This window comes from Micropterus salmoides, unplaced genomic scaffold (assembly GCF_014851395.1).
Source record: "Micropterus salmoides isolate LMB-PRFRI ecotype aquatic unplaced genomic scaffold, ASM1485139v1 Ms_hic_scaffold_21, whole genome shotgun sequence".
In the NCBI taxonomy this organism is placed as follows: domain Eukaryota; kingdom Metazoa; phylum Chordata; class Actinopteri; order Centrarchiformes; family Centrarchidae; genus Micropterus; species Micropterus salmoides.
The window spans coordinates 5,583,699-5,601,891 of NW_024041262.1; the positions used below are offsets into that span (position 1 = coordinate 5,583,699).

An 18,193-nucleotide genomic window follows, 5' to 3' on the forward strand; every position below is an offset into this window, starting at 1 on the left:
GTAATAAATTGCAATATATCTCAATATATTTAAAATCGCAATAAAATTGAATCGCAACATAAATATCGTGATAATATCATATGGTGGGGCCTCTGGTGATTCCCACCCCTAGTGGATACCATGTTCAAGATGGCATCCCATTCATTTCTGTGAAAGTTGCTGAAAAGTCTGAGCAGGCTTTGCCCCACTTTCATGTTTCCGCTTCATGTGCGTCAGAGAGTCTTCTCCAGCCGATCCAGTTGAGAGCACGCACGTTTGAGATTTGTTCTGGCTGCACACACGAATGGGACAGTCATCTAATCATCTCTGCTCCTTTAGACTTTCCAAATATTATTGGAACAAATATGGAATTTTGTGACATTCAGAAAAATGCAGTCACTGTGATGATCGTGTGGGGAAAAATGTTCTTTAGGCCGATGTGCATCAAACTATACTGCTGGAAGCAGCAGTACAGAATATGGCCACTGCGCCCAAATCACCTCGCAGCCCAGCGTTGATATCCTGGGTTAGGGTTAGCAGTTGAGGTATGTAGAGAGTGCTCAAATCACACATGAAGCTACAGCTAATATCAGTCCCCCAGCTGGTTCATTTTGGCATTTTACTTCCATTTGACAGTCATGTAGTGTAGAGAGAGACAGGAAATGAGGGGAAAGAGAGGGGCGTGACATGCATTGAAGGTCTGTGGGTGCGAATCGAACTGTTGATGTTGTGGCCATGTGGCATGTGCCCCAGCCAACCTCTTTAGTAATTACACTTTTGACCAAATAAGCACACAAGTTGGAACAAAAATCCAACATATATGTATTGTTTTCTTAGATTCGATAGATTTTAATTTCACTTTGGCTTTAAATACTAATGGTTATTACTGAACTGAATGATGAGCACAGGACTGGCCAAAACACTTCAAACTTTTACTTCCCTCTGTTTTGACAGTATTTAATGTCTGTTTTTTCACTTCTTTCTCTGTGGGTCTGCTTTCAGGTGTTTGGCTTGTTGTTATGGATTGTGTGTTGGACAGATCTCTTCTACACATTCCATGAACTGCGGCAGGGTCACAGCCAGCCGCCCATCTACTTCATCACCCCGCTGGTTCTCGGCATGACCATGGTGAGGATGTCCATCTTAAAACAGTTGCATAAGAATTCAACTTATGAGAAGAAGTCTCTTCTAGGTTTCTAAGAGAATTTTTTTTACACTGCTAGGCTCTGTGAAGCTATATTTCATCAGACTGTGTCTTCTGACACCATTGCTTCACAGAGCCTAGCAGACTTTTAATAATTTTTCTATATTAAATGTACCATGTAATCATGTGCTGTAAAGTAATTCAAAAGCTGTTTGACTCTGCAGTGTGTGTGCCTGTCATTAACACCCTCAGTCACACCATCAAACACTTGTCACAGCAGCTAACTTGTTAAATTTATTCAAAAGCAAAATGTTGTGGCCTTTCCAGGAGTTCATAGAAAGTGCAACTTGTATAGCTGGTAAGACTCAGTCATTTGCATTGCAGTTTTTTATTTTTCAAACGAATTCAGACCAGAGGTTGTGATGATGATGATGATAATAATAATAATAATAATAATAATAATAATAATAATAATAATAATAATAATAGTTATTATTATTATTATTATTATTATTATTATTATTAACTATTATTATTATTATTACACTTTTTTTCAAAAACAAGTTACAAAGTGCTTTAACAAGTGTAAAGACAATAATACCCAAAAAACAATAATACAAAAACAATACAAGATAAAGAAAAGAAAAGATTAAAATACATGTTTAAGATAAATATAAAATTAGTAAAATAGAATAAAATAAAAGGGATAAAATAAAGTCAAATAAGATCGGGAAAGGCTCTCCTATAAAGGTATGTTTTAAGAAGGGACTTAAAAGAGTTCACTGACTCAGCCGACCTGATTTCCTCGGGCAGGCTGTTCCAGAGCCTCGGGGCCCTGACAGCAAACGCTCTGTCCCCTTTAGTTTTCAGTCGAGACTCTGGAACAGACAGCAGACCTCTGCCCGAGGATCTCAAGGTACGTGCTGGTGTGTATGGGACTAAAAGGTCAGAAATATAACAAGAGGCCATGAAGAGCTTTAAAAGTGATCAATAGAATTTTAAAGTCAATTCTAAAACATACTGGGAGCCAGTGTAATGAAGCTAAAATAGGAGTAATGTGGTCATACTGACTGTAGCCTCTGTGTCCCAAATCCATACTACATACTAATTCTAAAGAGTATTAACTGCACACTGATCGTCATAGTTATAGTTGTGGATTTGGGACACGCCACTTGTCTTGTTTAACGATAGACTATCGTCATTTCCTGTCAGAAGCCGCTTTCACACAGTGGTCCCACAATAAATGCGGAAAGAATGTAACCCCTCAAATCTGACCCTTCTTTTCAGCTCTGTACATTTCATACAGCGCAGCGAGCCAGCATATTAGCGTAATAATCCTGGAAAATAAGACTGAAGTCTGAAAGTGCATAGAGACATGCCAGTGTTTTTGGTGACCCTATGTACTGGCAGCGTAGCACTAAGAAGACTCAAAGTTAGAGCAACAAACTTGAGGAGAGCTTGTCCATAATTCTCCCGAGGGTTATGTCGGGTTACAGAAAAGCCTGAAAAGTCCTGGGGCAACCCGTCTAACCCTCTGATGGAGGAACAGTCAGCATGTAAGACTGACCCAGTCAGACTGTGGCTTACCTTACGTGCCCTCAGTAATCTAACTCGCTCTCTCTTTGACCCCCCCACCCCCATTCCTTTTTCCTCTCTCCGTGTAATGTCCCCCTCCCTCCTCCTCTCTCAGCTGTTGGCCACGTTTTTGATCCAGTTTGAGAGGTTACGTGGGGTTCAGTCCTCAGGGGTCCTCTTTATCTTCTGGTTCCTGTCTGTGCTGTGTGCCATCGTGCCTTTCCGCTCCAAGATCCTGCAGGCCTCCAGCCAGGTGAGAACACGCCAGAGCCCTCAAATGCCTTTTACATGTCTGTCCATCTTCTCTGCCTGGTGCCCCTTCATCTTCCCTCCTCACCATCTCCCTCCCATCCTTGTCTCCTTACCTACTTGTACTTCATGTTGTCTTTGCACATGTTCTTGTATCCCATTTTCTTTACTCCTCTGCCTCGTAGTCTGTCTAGTCTTAGTCTCACTGCTCTTGATGTTTAAGAACACTTGATCAGTGAACTCTGCCCCCCCACTCCTGTTGTCTTAGGAGTTAGTTTGGAGCTTACAGTGAATGGAGGTTTTGAAGGGGTCAGCACAGGGTACCACTAACACTGGAGAGCAAATAGTAGGCCTGTTGTTCCTAGCGTACTTATCTCACCTCTGGTGCTGCACAGCTCAACAACAGGCCCGCAAGAATCAAGAAGAATCAACCCTGGAGGCTACAAAAAAGACTGTGTATGGTGTAAGATTAGAGAAAGGATACACAGAAGCAGACAATGTGGAAAAATAAAGGAGAAAATGTATCCTGATCTATCCATTGGGATTGATACAGCACAGTTTTTGAAAAATACCACTGACCCAGATGACAACTTGGCTAGCTGCTGAGAATTATGGCTTTCTAGGACTGTAGAGCTTTAATCTACTAGAATTACTAGACTTCAAAATAAGCTCCCATTTTCTTTTATGAGCAAAGTGATCAGTAACATATTAAACAACAAAAGTGTTGTTTTCCAGCAAAAATCGGTTACCTCAAAGCTGCTGAAATCAATGGCAGACCATTCTCTCCTTCTTCACAGTTCCTGGAGTTCAGCACGTTTCAATGTGCCGGTGTATAGAACTCCTGTGCAAAAGCACTTACACCACCGGTTGCTGATTGGCTGGTACAATGTTATGTGGCAAGGTCCACACCACTCTCTTGGTTTCCATTTACAGACCCTCAGCTGTGTAGGAAAAAACTGATTTTTTTCTCAGAGCACACACAAAATGGAGAGCTAGCAAACAGTGAGAAAATATATGCTGAATTTAACAAATAATTGTATTTCTTAACAATCACTTTCTATTCTTTTAACATGTTTACATCGTTTCATATTCATGTTGTGTGTAAAGGATAATGTCTATGACCTCAGAGGTTCTTTCTGACAATTTGAATTTATTCCTCAAAGCTTTTAGCTCTTTTTTGCTTACACCAAAAATAACTCAAAACAAAAAATATACAGTGGTGTGAAAAAGTACCCCCTTCCTGTTTTCTTTTTCATGTTTGTCACACAGAAATGTTTCAAATCATCAAACAAATTGAAATATTATACAAAGATAACACAAGTAAATGTTTTTAAATGAAGGTTTTTATTGTTAAGGGACAAAAATCCAAACCTACATAGCCCTGTGTGAAAAAGTGATTGCCCCCCCGTTAAAACATAAATCGACTGTGGTTCATCACATCTTTGGAAAGCTGAGTTCAATTTCTCTAGCCACACCCAGGCCTGATTATCCACACTTGTTCTCAATCAAGAAATCACTTAAATAGGACCTGCCTGACAAAGTGAAGTAGACCAAAAGATCCTCAAAGCACTTTTTCACACCACTGTACCTTATTGATTACTTTTTGTGGTCATCGTCCTCATGCAGCAGGCAGACAGACATGTCGGCAGGCCTTCAGTTTGTCAGAGTGACTGATAAATGGTCTGTACTTGTATATCGCCTTTCTAGTCTTTTGACCACATTCACACTGATGTTCAGACATCAGTTGCTCCAGTGGCATGCGACCTCTGACATGTATAGCAATTGTAAGTCGCTTTGGATAAAAGCGTCAGCTAAATGAATAAAAATGGCACTGACCAGGGTTAACATCACCTGCTAAAAATTAGCATCAACATCGCATTGTTAATGTCAGCATTTAGCTGAATGTAGAGCTGTGTACAGCCTCACAGGGCCACAAGGCTGACAGGGGATGCTTGTAACTGTATGTCTCAACTCATCTGTGTGTGTCCTTGTTTTACCTTTCAGAACGAAGTGACCGACAAACTGCGATTCACCACGTTCTACTTCTACTTCAGCATGGTGGTCTGTGAGCTGATCCTCTGCTGCTTCAATGAGAAACCTCCTCTTTTCTCCAGTGTTGTCACAGACCCTGTGAGTTATACACCCTGCTGTTGTATCCACTCAGAATCCATACAGCAATGTGTGTGTGTGTGTGTGTATGTATGTGTGTGTGTCTATCTATCTATATATATATATATATATATATATATATATATATATATATATATATATATATATATATATATAATATGAGAACATCATTTTGCTGCTGGCATTGCATATTCAGTGTTCTGAAAGTCTGAGGTTGCTCTGTGCTCCTTAAAGCAGGTCACACACTCATTCACTCACATAGAGAACACCGTTGTTACTGGCTGCACACAGAAGTGTGTCCTCCTTATCCTTGTTTAACCTCTCTGGCCCATTTTCTGCACATTTTTCTATTTCTTCTCAGAATCCTTGTCCTGAAACCACTGCAGGTTTTCTCTCCACCATGACGTTTTGGTGGTTCACGAGGTGAGTGTCAGCCACTGCACCCAACATCCACTCTTGTATATATGGTGGTTTGCTTTAGAAATAAATACAAGTAGTTACAGTACATGGGAATCTTTTGTATGGAGCATCAAGCTCTTTAATATTAAATTAATAAAAAAATGAATTATGCTACGCTTATACTTTTAACCAATTTGACCATGTTTGAGATGATTGTCAGCCTTCGTCTCACACCAGATGTTCTTTTAATGTCTGTTACTGTTATGTACAAAGACGAAGTCACTCTTTTTCTGATAGAAGTACAGCATCTCCTTTCTGTTGTCTTCTGTAATGCCGGAAAATGCATCAAGGCAGTTTCCGGGGAAATCTGATTCACTAGTATAATGATGATTAGTAAATGCAAGAAACTCAATTAAGTGTCTTTGTGAATAGCACTCCTATTGAGTTGTCTCTGAGATAAAGATTTTTTGTTTAAGAATCATATTTTGTCCAGAGAAAGAAACAAACATAAGAAAACATTCTGACAGCGAGTCAGGAAGACCGGTGTAGGCTGACAACCCTTATGTCTCATGTCTTTACAGTAATTGCACTTGTTAGTGTTGAATTACTTAATGTACCATATGAAATTAAACTGCCATTTCTCTCTCTCAGTATGGCCATTAAAGGCTACAAAATGCCCCTGGAGGACAAAGATCTTTGGTCTCTGAACCAGCGCGACAGCTCCAAGGTGATGGTGCCCAAACTCCTCAATGAGTGGGAGAAGGAACAAGCCAAAGCAAAGAGGTACGTTTGTAAAAGAAGGCGGGAGGATGTATTATTAACTTCACAAATATTCAGTGCAAGCTTTGCTTTTTGTTTTTAAGTAAATCTGTGTCACTTATATAAGCTTTACTTGGTGTTTCAGTATATAAAAAGTAGGGCTGAACAATTTTGGAAAATAATCTAATTGCGATTTTTTTTTACCAATATTGCGATTAAATAAAAAATGTGATAAAATTTTAAGCTCTTTACCTTCTGTATTATTCTAAATAGACAAGCAGTAAATCAGTGTATAGCATGACCAACAAAATATTAGATAGAACTGTTCTACCTTGTGTTATGATGAATTAGGTACAATTATTATTATGAGCAATGGTGGAGAAGATATATCAAATTATAATAATATGAGAAAGATAATTTGAGTCACGTCATGGCAAGTATGAAATAATATCATCAGGTCTGCTACAGACCACAAGAAAAACTAAGTTCACCACAGTGGGTTATACAGTAAGTGCTCAATACAAAACACACAGTCCAACCACCAGTAAGAAAACCAAAAATACTCAGTTTGAGGTTCAACTCAAAAGTTGGCCAGCGAAAATAAAACCAAGTGTCGCCTCTCGTTTTTAATAACGTTAGACAAGGTTAGTAATTCTCCGGCAACACCGGAGTTCCCCTGCAGCCTGCAATGCTGGTAAGCGGCGCACTGACTGTAACCAGGCTGTAGCTTGGGACAGACTGGGCCTCTTTCAGACTTGCAAGTTTGGTGTGAAACGCAAAGGTACAGCGTGACTGCTTTCCTCTTTGGTGTCATGTGACCAGAGTGTAACCGCAGCCTTGCGATTAGAAAATCTCGTTTTAGTACATCACAATAATATTGCAAATTATTAATCATAATTAATAATAATTAATCGTTCAACCCTAATAAAAAACAATGTTTACATACAAAGACAGTAGATTATTGAGAGGAATTAGAAGGAAACCAGAGAACTGCTGTAGCCTGGATACTTCAAACTGCTTAGTAATCAGATTTATACGCTACCATATTTTGGAAAGTGCAGCTTCAAGAATAGTGGTGATAAAGGTTTTTTCAATAGCCGATGCCGATATTTAGAGAGCAGGTTGGCCGAACATAAAATCTAAAAACTGAAGCTCAACCTTCCTCTGTGTGGGACTGTGAGCTGCACTGTATCAGAGCTGCTGAAGTTAACGTGTGTGGATTTGTGGTGAGATTTCTGCCTGATCACAAGGGTTTCAGTAATTATATTATTGTTGTTGTTATGACTTTTTTTCTGGACATGTCAGAATACAGATAGGCCTATGTGTGAGAGATTCTGAATGTGCAGAAAGTTTTGAACATGAACAGACAATCTGCTGAAACACAGGAGCTGTTAAAGTCCAGGAGTTTAGAAAGTTGAAAAAGTGCCACATGCACATTTAAAGAGGTTTCTTCCCCAAACAAAAACACAAAGAGGAGGGAATACTAAATCATGACTCAGCAGGGATGATGTTACAGGAGAAAAGTTGATCTACAGGGAAAACAGATCTGAAAGCAACACAGAATGAAGAGCTGCACTGCATTATATTCTGTTACATTTAGGCTCTAGATTTTGAATTGTCACCTGCCACCTGAACTTCGTGTTTCTCTTTACATAAATAAAAAAATCATCATAAACTGGTGCAGAAAAATCCATCAGAATGCAGGAATTAAAGTATTTAATGCTCATTTGTCATATAATTTAGCATTAAAGATTTTTTTAAAAATGAGTTAAAATCTCGTCTCGCCTTGATCTCATGAACCCAATCTCGTCTCGTGAGTTAAGTGTCTCGTCTCACCCCTACTAGCCACTAATGGTTTTAGATTAGATTAGCTGTCTTTTCAGATGGGAGAAAAATTTAGAAAAGACAATGGTGACTGAGGATATTTAGGGCTCAAAACTAACCTTTTTACCATTTTCTCAAAACTCACAAGGGGGAGTGCAAAAATTGTTCCACAGCAGCCACAGTGATTATTGGCCTTGCAAATGCAGGCATTGACCGATGCAGATTATCACAAAAAGACAGATATCGGCCAAATTATTGGGTCAACCGATTAATAGGTCAGTCACTACTAAGTGCGGAGACCAGGCCCCTGTAGTGGGGACACAGTGTTTCCTTGATTGTGCAAAGGTTTGTGCAGCATATTTGTACTTATTTATTTTAGTTTTAGTCAGACTCTGGATTAAATTATCTTAGATACAGCTAACGATGTTTTCTTTCATCTCTCCTCACTCCTGCCACAGTGATACTCCTCACTCCTGCCACACTTTCCTTTCCCAAGCTCACTGGTTCCTACTAAAGATATAAATCTCCAAAAACAGGTTACAGTTATGTAGTTTAATAGTGTTTTTTTATAAAGACACAATAATTTCGTAAAACATGCTGTCACTGTAATTTTTAGCAAATGTTAGTCAAACAGGAGGAAATGGTGCATTTGTTGGGGACTTTCAGCTGAAGATTCATCCACATTCGGTGCTTTAGTGAGTAGCAGCAGGACGGCATAAGTAGGATTGAGTCAAAATAAACTACAGTAAGTGTGTTCATGGTAATGAAGGAACACCCAGTGCATCAGTGTGGCTCACTAATGGGTTTGAATAGGCTTTTGACAACAATGGAGATCTATGGCACAAACGAGTAATACCATGATAGAGATTGACAGATAAGAAACCTGGTTTCTCCAGCAGAATTCAAGCTGTGTTAACCACGTTTCTCTTTTAAAATGGTGTGTAGACATCAGGTTAATGCAGTGAACGGACACTAACCAGGTTACTTGAGTGCATTTAAATTTACTGAATGAGATTTGTGGTCTCAATCTAATTCTAATTCCCAGTGAGAAATGTTTACTCTAATTTACATGCATCTATAATTTATATAATTTTTGCTTTTACATAAAAACAATAAGTCCAAATCTTGTCATGGTCCACAGTCCCATGTTCCACTTCCTTGTCCGAACAGAGAGGGGATAGGATGTTGTCTTAAAGGACAAGGCTCTTAATGTGAGTTTAAAAGTGTGTGTATGTGCAGATACATGTTCACCCTTGAGCATGTTATTTAGTAGCCACGGCAGCACCATAGCAACATACATCTAATATATGAAATTCCTACCCTTAGCTAATTAAAAAAACTGTGGTGAACTAATAAAAGCAAAAATAGAGGCAAAGAATAGACTGCAGTTCATACTGTAAGTAGAACAGCTCATCCAGTGTCTGCAGATATCAGAGAACATATGAAATGTATTGCTTTGCTTTCTTTTGTAGCATTCTTGCTCTGGTTTATTCTGTGTGTTTGTGGAGTCATTTTTGTTATTAATGTAAGAGCCTTGAAAGATTATATCCACCCCCACTGCACAGTATAATATGCTGCAGAATTAATTACTTTTCTCATGTCGTCAGTATTGCATTCCACAGTTGAGGTGTGTTCAGCCACAAACTGGAGAGATAAGTTTAGTTACGTAATCACTGAGAACAGGACTTAAGCTCCACATTGTGCTACCCCAGTAAAACGGGAATTTAATGCACACTTGAAACACCTTGTGAACTCTGACCCTCAGGCTGCTTCCTCTCTCTGTCCGAGTTTCATTGTGCCTTCCCACTGAGAACAACTTGTAAAATGATATGGTAAAGCTTGATTAGGCCTTTTCACTTGTGGTTTAGAAACCTGTTTGGTGTTAAGCTGAATTCTATCAATGCTCCTGTTGAACTGTAGTCGCCAATTAGTTTAAAGCTGGAATCCGACTCCTGTGCTTTAATTAAGCTAGTATTATAATAGATTGTGTGTAGTTTGCAAAACATTCCTTTTACTGAAAACTTGGAGCATTTCTTGAATTATGTCTCACCTACAGAGATCCCTATGAAGAAATGAACACACTGCATCATTTTTTTTTTTTTTTGTCCGTTTGTATTACTAGGTCCTACTGCAAGGATCCAGTTTTGTTAAAGGGATTTATCACAACCGATGAAATATTTTTTATGTGGTAAAAGATTCAGATTCATTCTTTATTTCTATAGAATTTAGAGCTAAAACAATGTGTTGATTAATCAATAATGAAAACAGTTCAAGGGCCCATATATGAAGCAAGATCAACAAATCATATTTTACAAACAAAGAACAAACTATAATATTAGACAAATATTAAAAAGTTAAACACATTATTTAGGCTAAAAGGACCGAACGAAGGACAGAAAATCGCAGACTGTGTGAATGCATAAGTTATCAGGCTTATGTTATCACTACCCCATCATTAGGGCACGCGAGTAAATCTGACTATGATTACATTTTTGTGTTCTATCAGCCTTGTTCGTTCAGCTGCAGCAGCTGTGTGTCGGCTTTACGACGTTAAAAAATGCAAGGTACTCAAAAAGTGGTCGTTTAACTCACTTTAAGAACTTAAAAATCTGATTAATTTAACACGCTCAAAAACGTTTTCCGCCCGGTAACAAGTGAACCACTGTCCTAGGACTAAAAACCCATGGTTAAATCAGTTACCTCCGTAATGTCAAATACTGTCAAATCCGTAGTACAGGCCTCTAGTGTAGTGTAATTCAGTGAATTACTGATTAGCCAGGACACATTATTAATAGTTTGATTTCACATCACATTGTTACTCAGATGATACTCAGCTCCTTTAAATCGAATCAGTTAAATAGGTTAGCTATCCTACCTGACTGCCTGTCTGCTATTAGGAATTGCTAACATGCTAGCAAACCGTTGCCTGTTTACTCATTCAGCAGATATTGAGCAAAGTTAAAATTCATATTTCTGGTTACCTAGTGAATGAAAGTCCAATATTCTCTTTCAGTTTAGCTCTGCGTTGGTCTCCACCAACTACTGTAAATAATTTGCTCTTTAGCTGCATACATCTCCATTATCTTCACAAGCTTGTTGGTAACTTTGTCTGTTTGCTGTTTTGTGCGCTGCAGGTAATCTACAGTGTTTGTGCTTTCACATACATTTAGTCATGTGATCCATAGTTAATATAAAAATGCTGATATTTAAATAGTTATAAATAGGGGTTCCTGATTATTGGCACTGTATCTCAGATACAGCTTAGCCTCAGTCCAATTTCAGCCTGTAGTAGATAGTTTTCTAAGAACTTAGTGGTCATTTCTTTCATCAAGATATTCATTTTTACAACTAAGAAAGGTACATTTAAAAGTATGGTCTGTTTTCTTACTTACTGACTTACTTATGAAGAGTTTTCTATCCATATTTTTCTTTCTCTCCATCTCTCTGTCTATCCCAAACAACCACCCAAATTTCTCCAGTGAACAGAATCTGTCCAGACAGGCTGTGTACTCCAAGCCCGCTCCATCAACCACCAACCATGTAGGAGGAGGAGGAGGAGGAGGAGGAGGAGGTGAAAGCAGCCCAGAGGAAGTAGAGGTTCTGCTGTCCAAGGAGAAAGCTGCTTCCCACCAGCCATCTTTCCTACGTGCCCTAATCAGAGCCTTTGGACCCTACTTTCTGATCGGCTCGGCCTTCAAGCTCCTGCAGGATGTCATCACCTTTGTCAACCCTCAGCTGCTCAGGTAAAAAGCGAGGTCACATGTTGCTACTGTTTTCTTTTTTGCTACACCATACTTGAAAGTTTGGAACAACAACTACCATTATGCATTTATGCAAAGTATTTATGTAAATGTAGTATGTGTACTTTTTATAGGCCGGGGTGGAAATATTAGTGATAGTAGCTGTTCTGTGAAAGCCTTGTCACTATGTCAGTGGAATATGTTATCGCAGATGGCTGACCACATAGTTTTCATGTATGTATTTTTTTGATAATGCTGTTATCTGCTTAGCCCTGGTGCACCAGGGAAAACTGCCAAATTTAATTTGAATTTCAAATGATCTGATATTAAAGCTATCTTCTTTCAAGACTTATTATACCCATTATACCAAGACGATATTATACCCATGTAAATTTAATAGACTACAGTAGTAATGCAGACCTAACCTTTCCTTTTTGTCTGGAATGACATTTTGAAAGCTCTACTACTGTAGTACTGCTTCTGCTTTATTCACAAAATGGAGTTCATGATTTGCTATAATGCTGTATTTTTGAAACAAAGGATTAATTTGAGCCGTTTCAAATTTCTTTCATGAACATAAGTTGATCTAATCTGACAAAACCAACATAGAGACCAACATAAGGAAAAGGAAAGAAAAAAAAAAAAAGAAAGAGAGGGTAAAACTTTTTGACCCTAATACGGAAGTGCTGATTTGGCACACTGGTCTGGTCAGAACTCACTTAATGTAGACATTTTGATATTGAATGAAATTTGTACAGCACCAATTTGTATAAAACTCTCCACCATTAACATATAGTTGCAATTTTGCTTAGTTTTACACAGTTTCTCTTGATTCGATAATGCAGAAATTAGCTTTGTGAGAGAATTAACCTGAAATCAGGTAGCAAGAGGTAAGAAGGAATGGATACGTAAGTTACAGAAAACAAATAGCATTGACTTTATATGTGAAACATTTCTTACAAAAAAATCAGTAACTATTAGACACACAAGTGAATGGATAAATGCAACTGAGTGTTAGGAATACATTGATGAATAATTAATAAATGATTGGGGACCAGTGTAATCAGATAAGTAAATAATTTTGGCATTGACCAGAGAAATCACCTTTATGCACATTCAGCAACTGAGAGGTTACTAGGGAAGCATGAGATAATGAAATAGTATTTAAGTGAGATCCTTCCTGATCTAAATTATCTTCAGAAATATCTTATAGCAACAACCCCACATACATTCATACACTGATGGCTGCCTTGGAAGGTGCAAACCGCAAATCAGAACTAATCATTCACACACATACATTCACTGATAGTACAGCCTTCAGGAGCAATTATGGGTTTAGGATCTTGCCCAAGGACTAACCTTTCAATTAGTGGGCGACCCACTCTGACTCCTGAGACACAGCCGCCCCAGTGTGGATAATTAACTGACCCACTGTCACTGTTGGTCTTGGTCAGTCATAAAGTGGAGCAGTTGTCACTTAACTTCCCTTGATGTCACCACTTGAGTCCTGCCAGTGAGGACAAGATGTTTGGGAGAAGTTTTTCTCTGCGTCCTCCCAGAGCTTGTATATGAGTCAGAAGCCAGATCTTTATTAATATACATTTTAAACCATAAAAACCTCTAACCAGAGTCTGAGGTATGTCAGACATATTGCAGATGTCTGTTGTCAAGTTTGTCTTCCATGTTCAGAATAAAAATATATGTCAAAGTTCAGAATTATCCAACCAAATAAATTCATGAAACATTCAGTAACATTTCCATTAATGTGCTTCTTTATTACAGCTTTTGCACAATTGTCATTATTTTTAATACAAAATTTGTAGTACTACAATCAAAGTACTACATAAAAATAAAATGTATTAATGCACCACTTTTCAAAACAATAGTTATACACATTAAAATGTGCATAAAGTTGAACATTGCAATGGGAGCCCAGTACTCGTGTAAGATCATGTTTAGACCTGTCATTTGGCATATGTCAGGCTGTGGGCAACAACATTCTCTAGCTCTGAACTAATGTACCCTTAAGCTGTCTTTAAATTCTACACTTACCTTAACAAAGAGCAGATATTCTACAGCTTGACCTGGCCTAACATCTACATTGTAACTGCGTAGAAAACCGCTTTGGCTGAGGCTTAAACTGTAACTTCATGTGTGTCTCGCTCAGCTGTCCAGCTACCATCACTGTTTGAATGCTTCCACTAGACTTACCAATAACCATTATTTGGCGACCTCTCTGGTATGAGAACTATGAGAAAGACTAAAGTCCCTTGAACTTTCTTACCAAAGGAAAAAAACAAACAGGTGTTTCAACACCAAGAAGACTCAACAGCATTCAGCATCTCAGAAGCACCCCCTCTTTAGCTGCACGCACACACTAGATACAACTCTCCTTAGGGAGTTATAAATCATTTTATTTTTGTCCACAACACTGCATTCTGATATCATGCTAGCCAACAACAACCTGCTAAAAACATGTCAAGCTAACTAGCGTGTTGCTGTCATCGGCAGCATAATGCTAACCAAGCCAGACAGTGATCCTTAGCTACCACATCACTATATCACATTAAGCTAACTAGCTTGCATTCTGCCAGAGCCAACACATAAACAAAGAAAAACAAGATGGCTAACCAGCATGCTGCTTAAGCCACCTCACCATAGCAATCAACAAAGCATACACCTATGTCTATAGTTATAAAGGGCAATAAAAAGGGAAGACAATTAAAACCTAAAATAATTATTTAAGGAACAATGACAAAAATGTTCTGGTTTCACTGAGACCACAGATGAATGTGGTGTTTTGTTTCAGTTTCCTGGCAGTAATTTATGTGCTCTCAGATCAGTGTGAACAACATGTTGTTGCATGCTAACAGAAGGCTGATGGAAATACATGGCTTGTCTGATTCTGATAATGATCAGTGTGTTTTAGACGAGCCCCAGATGAGATTAGGATCCTGGGAGGCCATGTAAATGATGGTGTTCTGACCATCTCACAGCAGGGATGCAACACGGCCGCTAATGTCTCTGCCACTGTGAGGAAGTCTAAATAATTCTGCAGTTTTTCAGAGTGCACAGAGGTCATACTGTGTCTCATAGTCAGAATTAATCTTATGACCTTACTGAAATTTTATAGGGAGTCCATGAAAAGAAATTAGATAAGATTTCATCTGGGAGCTACTTCTTGTTTTTGTGTAGTGCAGCATTCTGTGGGTTTAAACCAGGCTATTGCAGACGGTCTGAGGCAGGTGTAATTTAGTACAAGCATGGAAGAAATCCATATGAAAGTGGCCCATACCAAATGTACTTCAAGCTTCTTGTTGTTCTACATCCAAATAATCCATTACCATAGCTGAAAAACTTCATTGCCTCTTTACAGTCCACCCTTTGCCTGGTACAAAAACAGCAACTTTAAACAGCCAGAATTTCCATAAATTCCAACCAATAGTGTGTTTATGCTAAAGCCAGACCGACATGGTTTTCTGGGGCCGATGCCGATATTAAAGTAAAAAAAAAGCCAATTTCTAAGCTGATATTTTGACTTTGAAAATTGAGAAATCATTTCTCAACCACTTTAAAACAAACCCGTCTGATTGCATCTAACACTACATGAGTGTCTACGACTTGAAGCTTTAAGATTTCACACCAACGTTGCACATTTGAAAGAGGAGCTTTGTTTGGCTAGGAAGCCGTGTTAGATACTTGTTCAGCTCATATTTATTTACTTGTATCTTTTGACGCAACGACTGTAAAACTTAGTTACAGACATGTGGCTCGCAGATATTTACGCTTAATTAATTTAGGCAGAGTTAGTTAATTGCTATAGTTCAACTGCTCATTAATGTTAGCGCGTTAACAGGGCATTAGCTGGCATACTCTGGTGGGAAAGCTATGCAACAGTCATGACTTGGTTGAAGTATCTGTCTCTCCGTTTCTTTTTTAATCATCATTAATCAGCTGTTACAAATGCCGATACTGAAGTAAATGCAATAAGCTCATGTTGGCCGATAAGTCGGCCAGGCTCTAGCTTATGCTAACTCACATGTTGTGTGGGTTTCTACAAACCATCTGTAGGGAAAATAGGCATTACATAAGAAGTTAGCTGTCCTATTATTAGCACAGTTAATTTCACAATAGTTTAGTAGTAGGGGTGTGACAAGACACTTAACCCATGAGACGAGATTCGAGATTGGGTTCACGAGATCGAGACGAGATTTTAACACTATTTTTAAGAAATCTTTAATACTAAATTATATGAAAAATTAGAGTATTAAACACTTTAATTCCAGCATTCTGATGATTTTTTCTGCACCAGTTTATGGTGATTTATGATGATTAATACAAAGAGAAACACAAAATTCAGGCGGCAGGTTACAATTCAAAATAAGTCAGTGTAGCTCTCTGTTGCTTTCAGATCTGTTTCTCCTGTAGATCAACTTTTCTCAGATAAAATCATCCCTGCTGAGTCATGATTTAGTCTTCCCTCCCCTTTGTCTTTGTTTGGGGAAGTAACCTCTTTAAATGTTCACGTGGCACCTTTTCACCTCAATGATTAATTCATTTTAATTTAGTGATAAACTCCTGGACTTCAATAGCTCCTGTGTTTCAGCAGGTTTTCTGCTCATGTTCAAAACTTTCTGCGCATATCTGTGTTCTCTGGCATGTCCAGAAAAAAGCCAAAATATTAGGAGACTAACATCATCATTTGATGAGAAGTCTACCTGCCCTTTACTCTGCTGTAGCCTACATTATGTTATTAATCCGGTGGAAGTAATGTTATCCCCTTCAGACCCTTTGACCGACGCAGTGTGGGACTGCATGTTGCATGTGAAACCGAAAGTAACTGATACACTTGTGATCAGGCAGAAATCTCACCACAAATCCACACATGTTAACTTCAGCAGCTCTGATAAAGTGCAGCTCACAGTTCCAGACAGAGCAAGGTTGCGCTTCAATTTTTAGATGTTGATGTTGCAAAAACTGTTGCAAAACCAGCTACGATACCACTCGTCACAGCTGTCTGGAAGCACAACTCCGGCAGTGCAGTTGATTACTATCTGGGCGTATGCCGGTGTGGCATCAGCTGGGTGGAGTTGATTAGCTCTGCGAGAATCTTATCAGTTATACATTTGTTTTTCACTGCATGAGAAAATTAATGTGTCATGACAGCATGTGAAAAATGTCTCCTGAGACAGTTTTTTACCTGACGAGAAATTTAATCTCACAATTTTCTCATGAGATCTCGTGGCACAAGATCTTGTCCCACCCCTATTCAGTAGTAACACACAAGTGTGTTTAATTTAAAAGAAACGCTCCCTTTCTTTCTTTACTAGGCTGCTGATCTCATTCACAAAAGAGAAGGATGTTCCTGATTGGTGGGGTTACTCGCTGGCCTTCCTCATGTTCTTTACTGCCTTCATGCAGACTCTCGTCCTCCACCATCACTTTCAGTACTGTTTTGTCACTGGCATGAATGTACGCACAGCTATCATAGGAGCTATCTACAGGAAGGTATGCAAGAAATTATCTTATTATTGTTACTTCTATATTATTTGATTGATTTGAGTGATTTTACCATGCACACTTGCACAAATGTACTAACTCTAAAAGAGGCCTCAGAGCTTCAAGTCAATAAAGTGGAGATACAGTATGATTCACAGGAAATATATATATGACAGTGTTTTTTTGCCTCTATTATTGTTCTGCAGGCGTTGGTGATAACTAACGCTGCCAAGCGTTCATCTACAGTAGGAGAGGTAGTCAACCTGATGTCTGTGGACGCACAGAGGTTCATGGACCTCACCACCTTCCTCAACATGTTGTGGTCTGCTCCTCTTCAGATTATGCTGGCACTGTATTTTCTCTGGCAGGTACATACACAAATTGTACATGGATTACTACAGATGGCTGTGACAAGGCCCTCCTTATTTTGTTTACAAGTACACACATTATTGAACTCACGGGACTTTATCTCTGTCATTATTTTGAATTATATTTGCATTGATTTACTGAATCTGCTGTATTTTACAGAACCTTGGTCCTTCTGTGCTGGCCGGGGTGGCTGTCATGATTATGCTGATCCCTTTTAATGCGGTCATTGCCATGAAGACTCGAGCCTACCAGGTACGAGGGATTTTGCATACATTTTCCATACTGTATACTGTGTATACAGTGCTTCCCACAGAATGACTGTGTAACTGTGGCGTGGAGGTGGGTGTGCTGGCTGTGTATGTGTGTGTGTGTGTGTGTGGGGGGATACGTGTAGTCGATATTGACTCCCAGCTATGCTATATACAGCGTCCTGACCTCGACAACCTTGCTATATTCTAACGTTAAAATATATATATATATCTCAGTATCTAAAAATACTCCTATTACAACATATGTTTTTTCATGT

At 38.8% G+C, this 18,193-nt stretch overlaps 1 protein-coding gene across 8 annotated transcripts in view; it reads left to right on the forward strand.

Annotated features, from left to right (window-relative positions):
* The window catches only part of abcc3 (ATP-binding cassette, sub-family C (CFTR/MRP), member 3), a 53,996-nt gene that overhangs the window by 15,885 nt on the left and 19,918 nt on the right, over positions 1 to 18,193 (forward strand). For all 8 annotated transcript variants that reach the window (XR_005446996.1, XM_038735425.1, XM_038735427.1 and 5 more), the window contains exons 3-11: positions 982 to 1,107; positions 2,814 to 2,951; positions 4,952 to 5,077; positions 5,439 to 5,500; positions 6,128 to 6,259; positions 11,539 to 11,802; positions 17,130 to 17,307; positions 17,505 to 17,666; positions 17,827 to 17,919. Coding sequence is in view for 7 of the 8 variants with exons in the window: in XM_038735425.1 (XP_038591353.1) it covers positions 982 to 1,107; positions 2,814 to 2,951; positions 4,952 to 5,077; positions 5,439 to 5,500; positions 6,128 to 6,259; positions 11,539 to 11,802; positions 17,130 to 17,307; positions 17,505 to 17,666; positions 17,827 to 17,919 (1,281 nt within the window). In the remaining variant the exon portion in view is untranslated. The remainder of the gene's footprint in view (positions 1 to 981; positions 1,108 to 2,813; positions 2,952 to 4,951; positions 5,078 to 5,438; positions 5,501 to 6,127; positions 6,260 to 11,538; positions 11,803 to 17,129; positions 17,308 to 17,504; positions 17,667 to 17,826; positions 17,920 to 18,193) is intronic.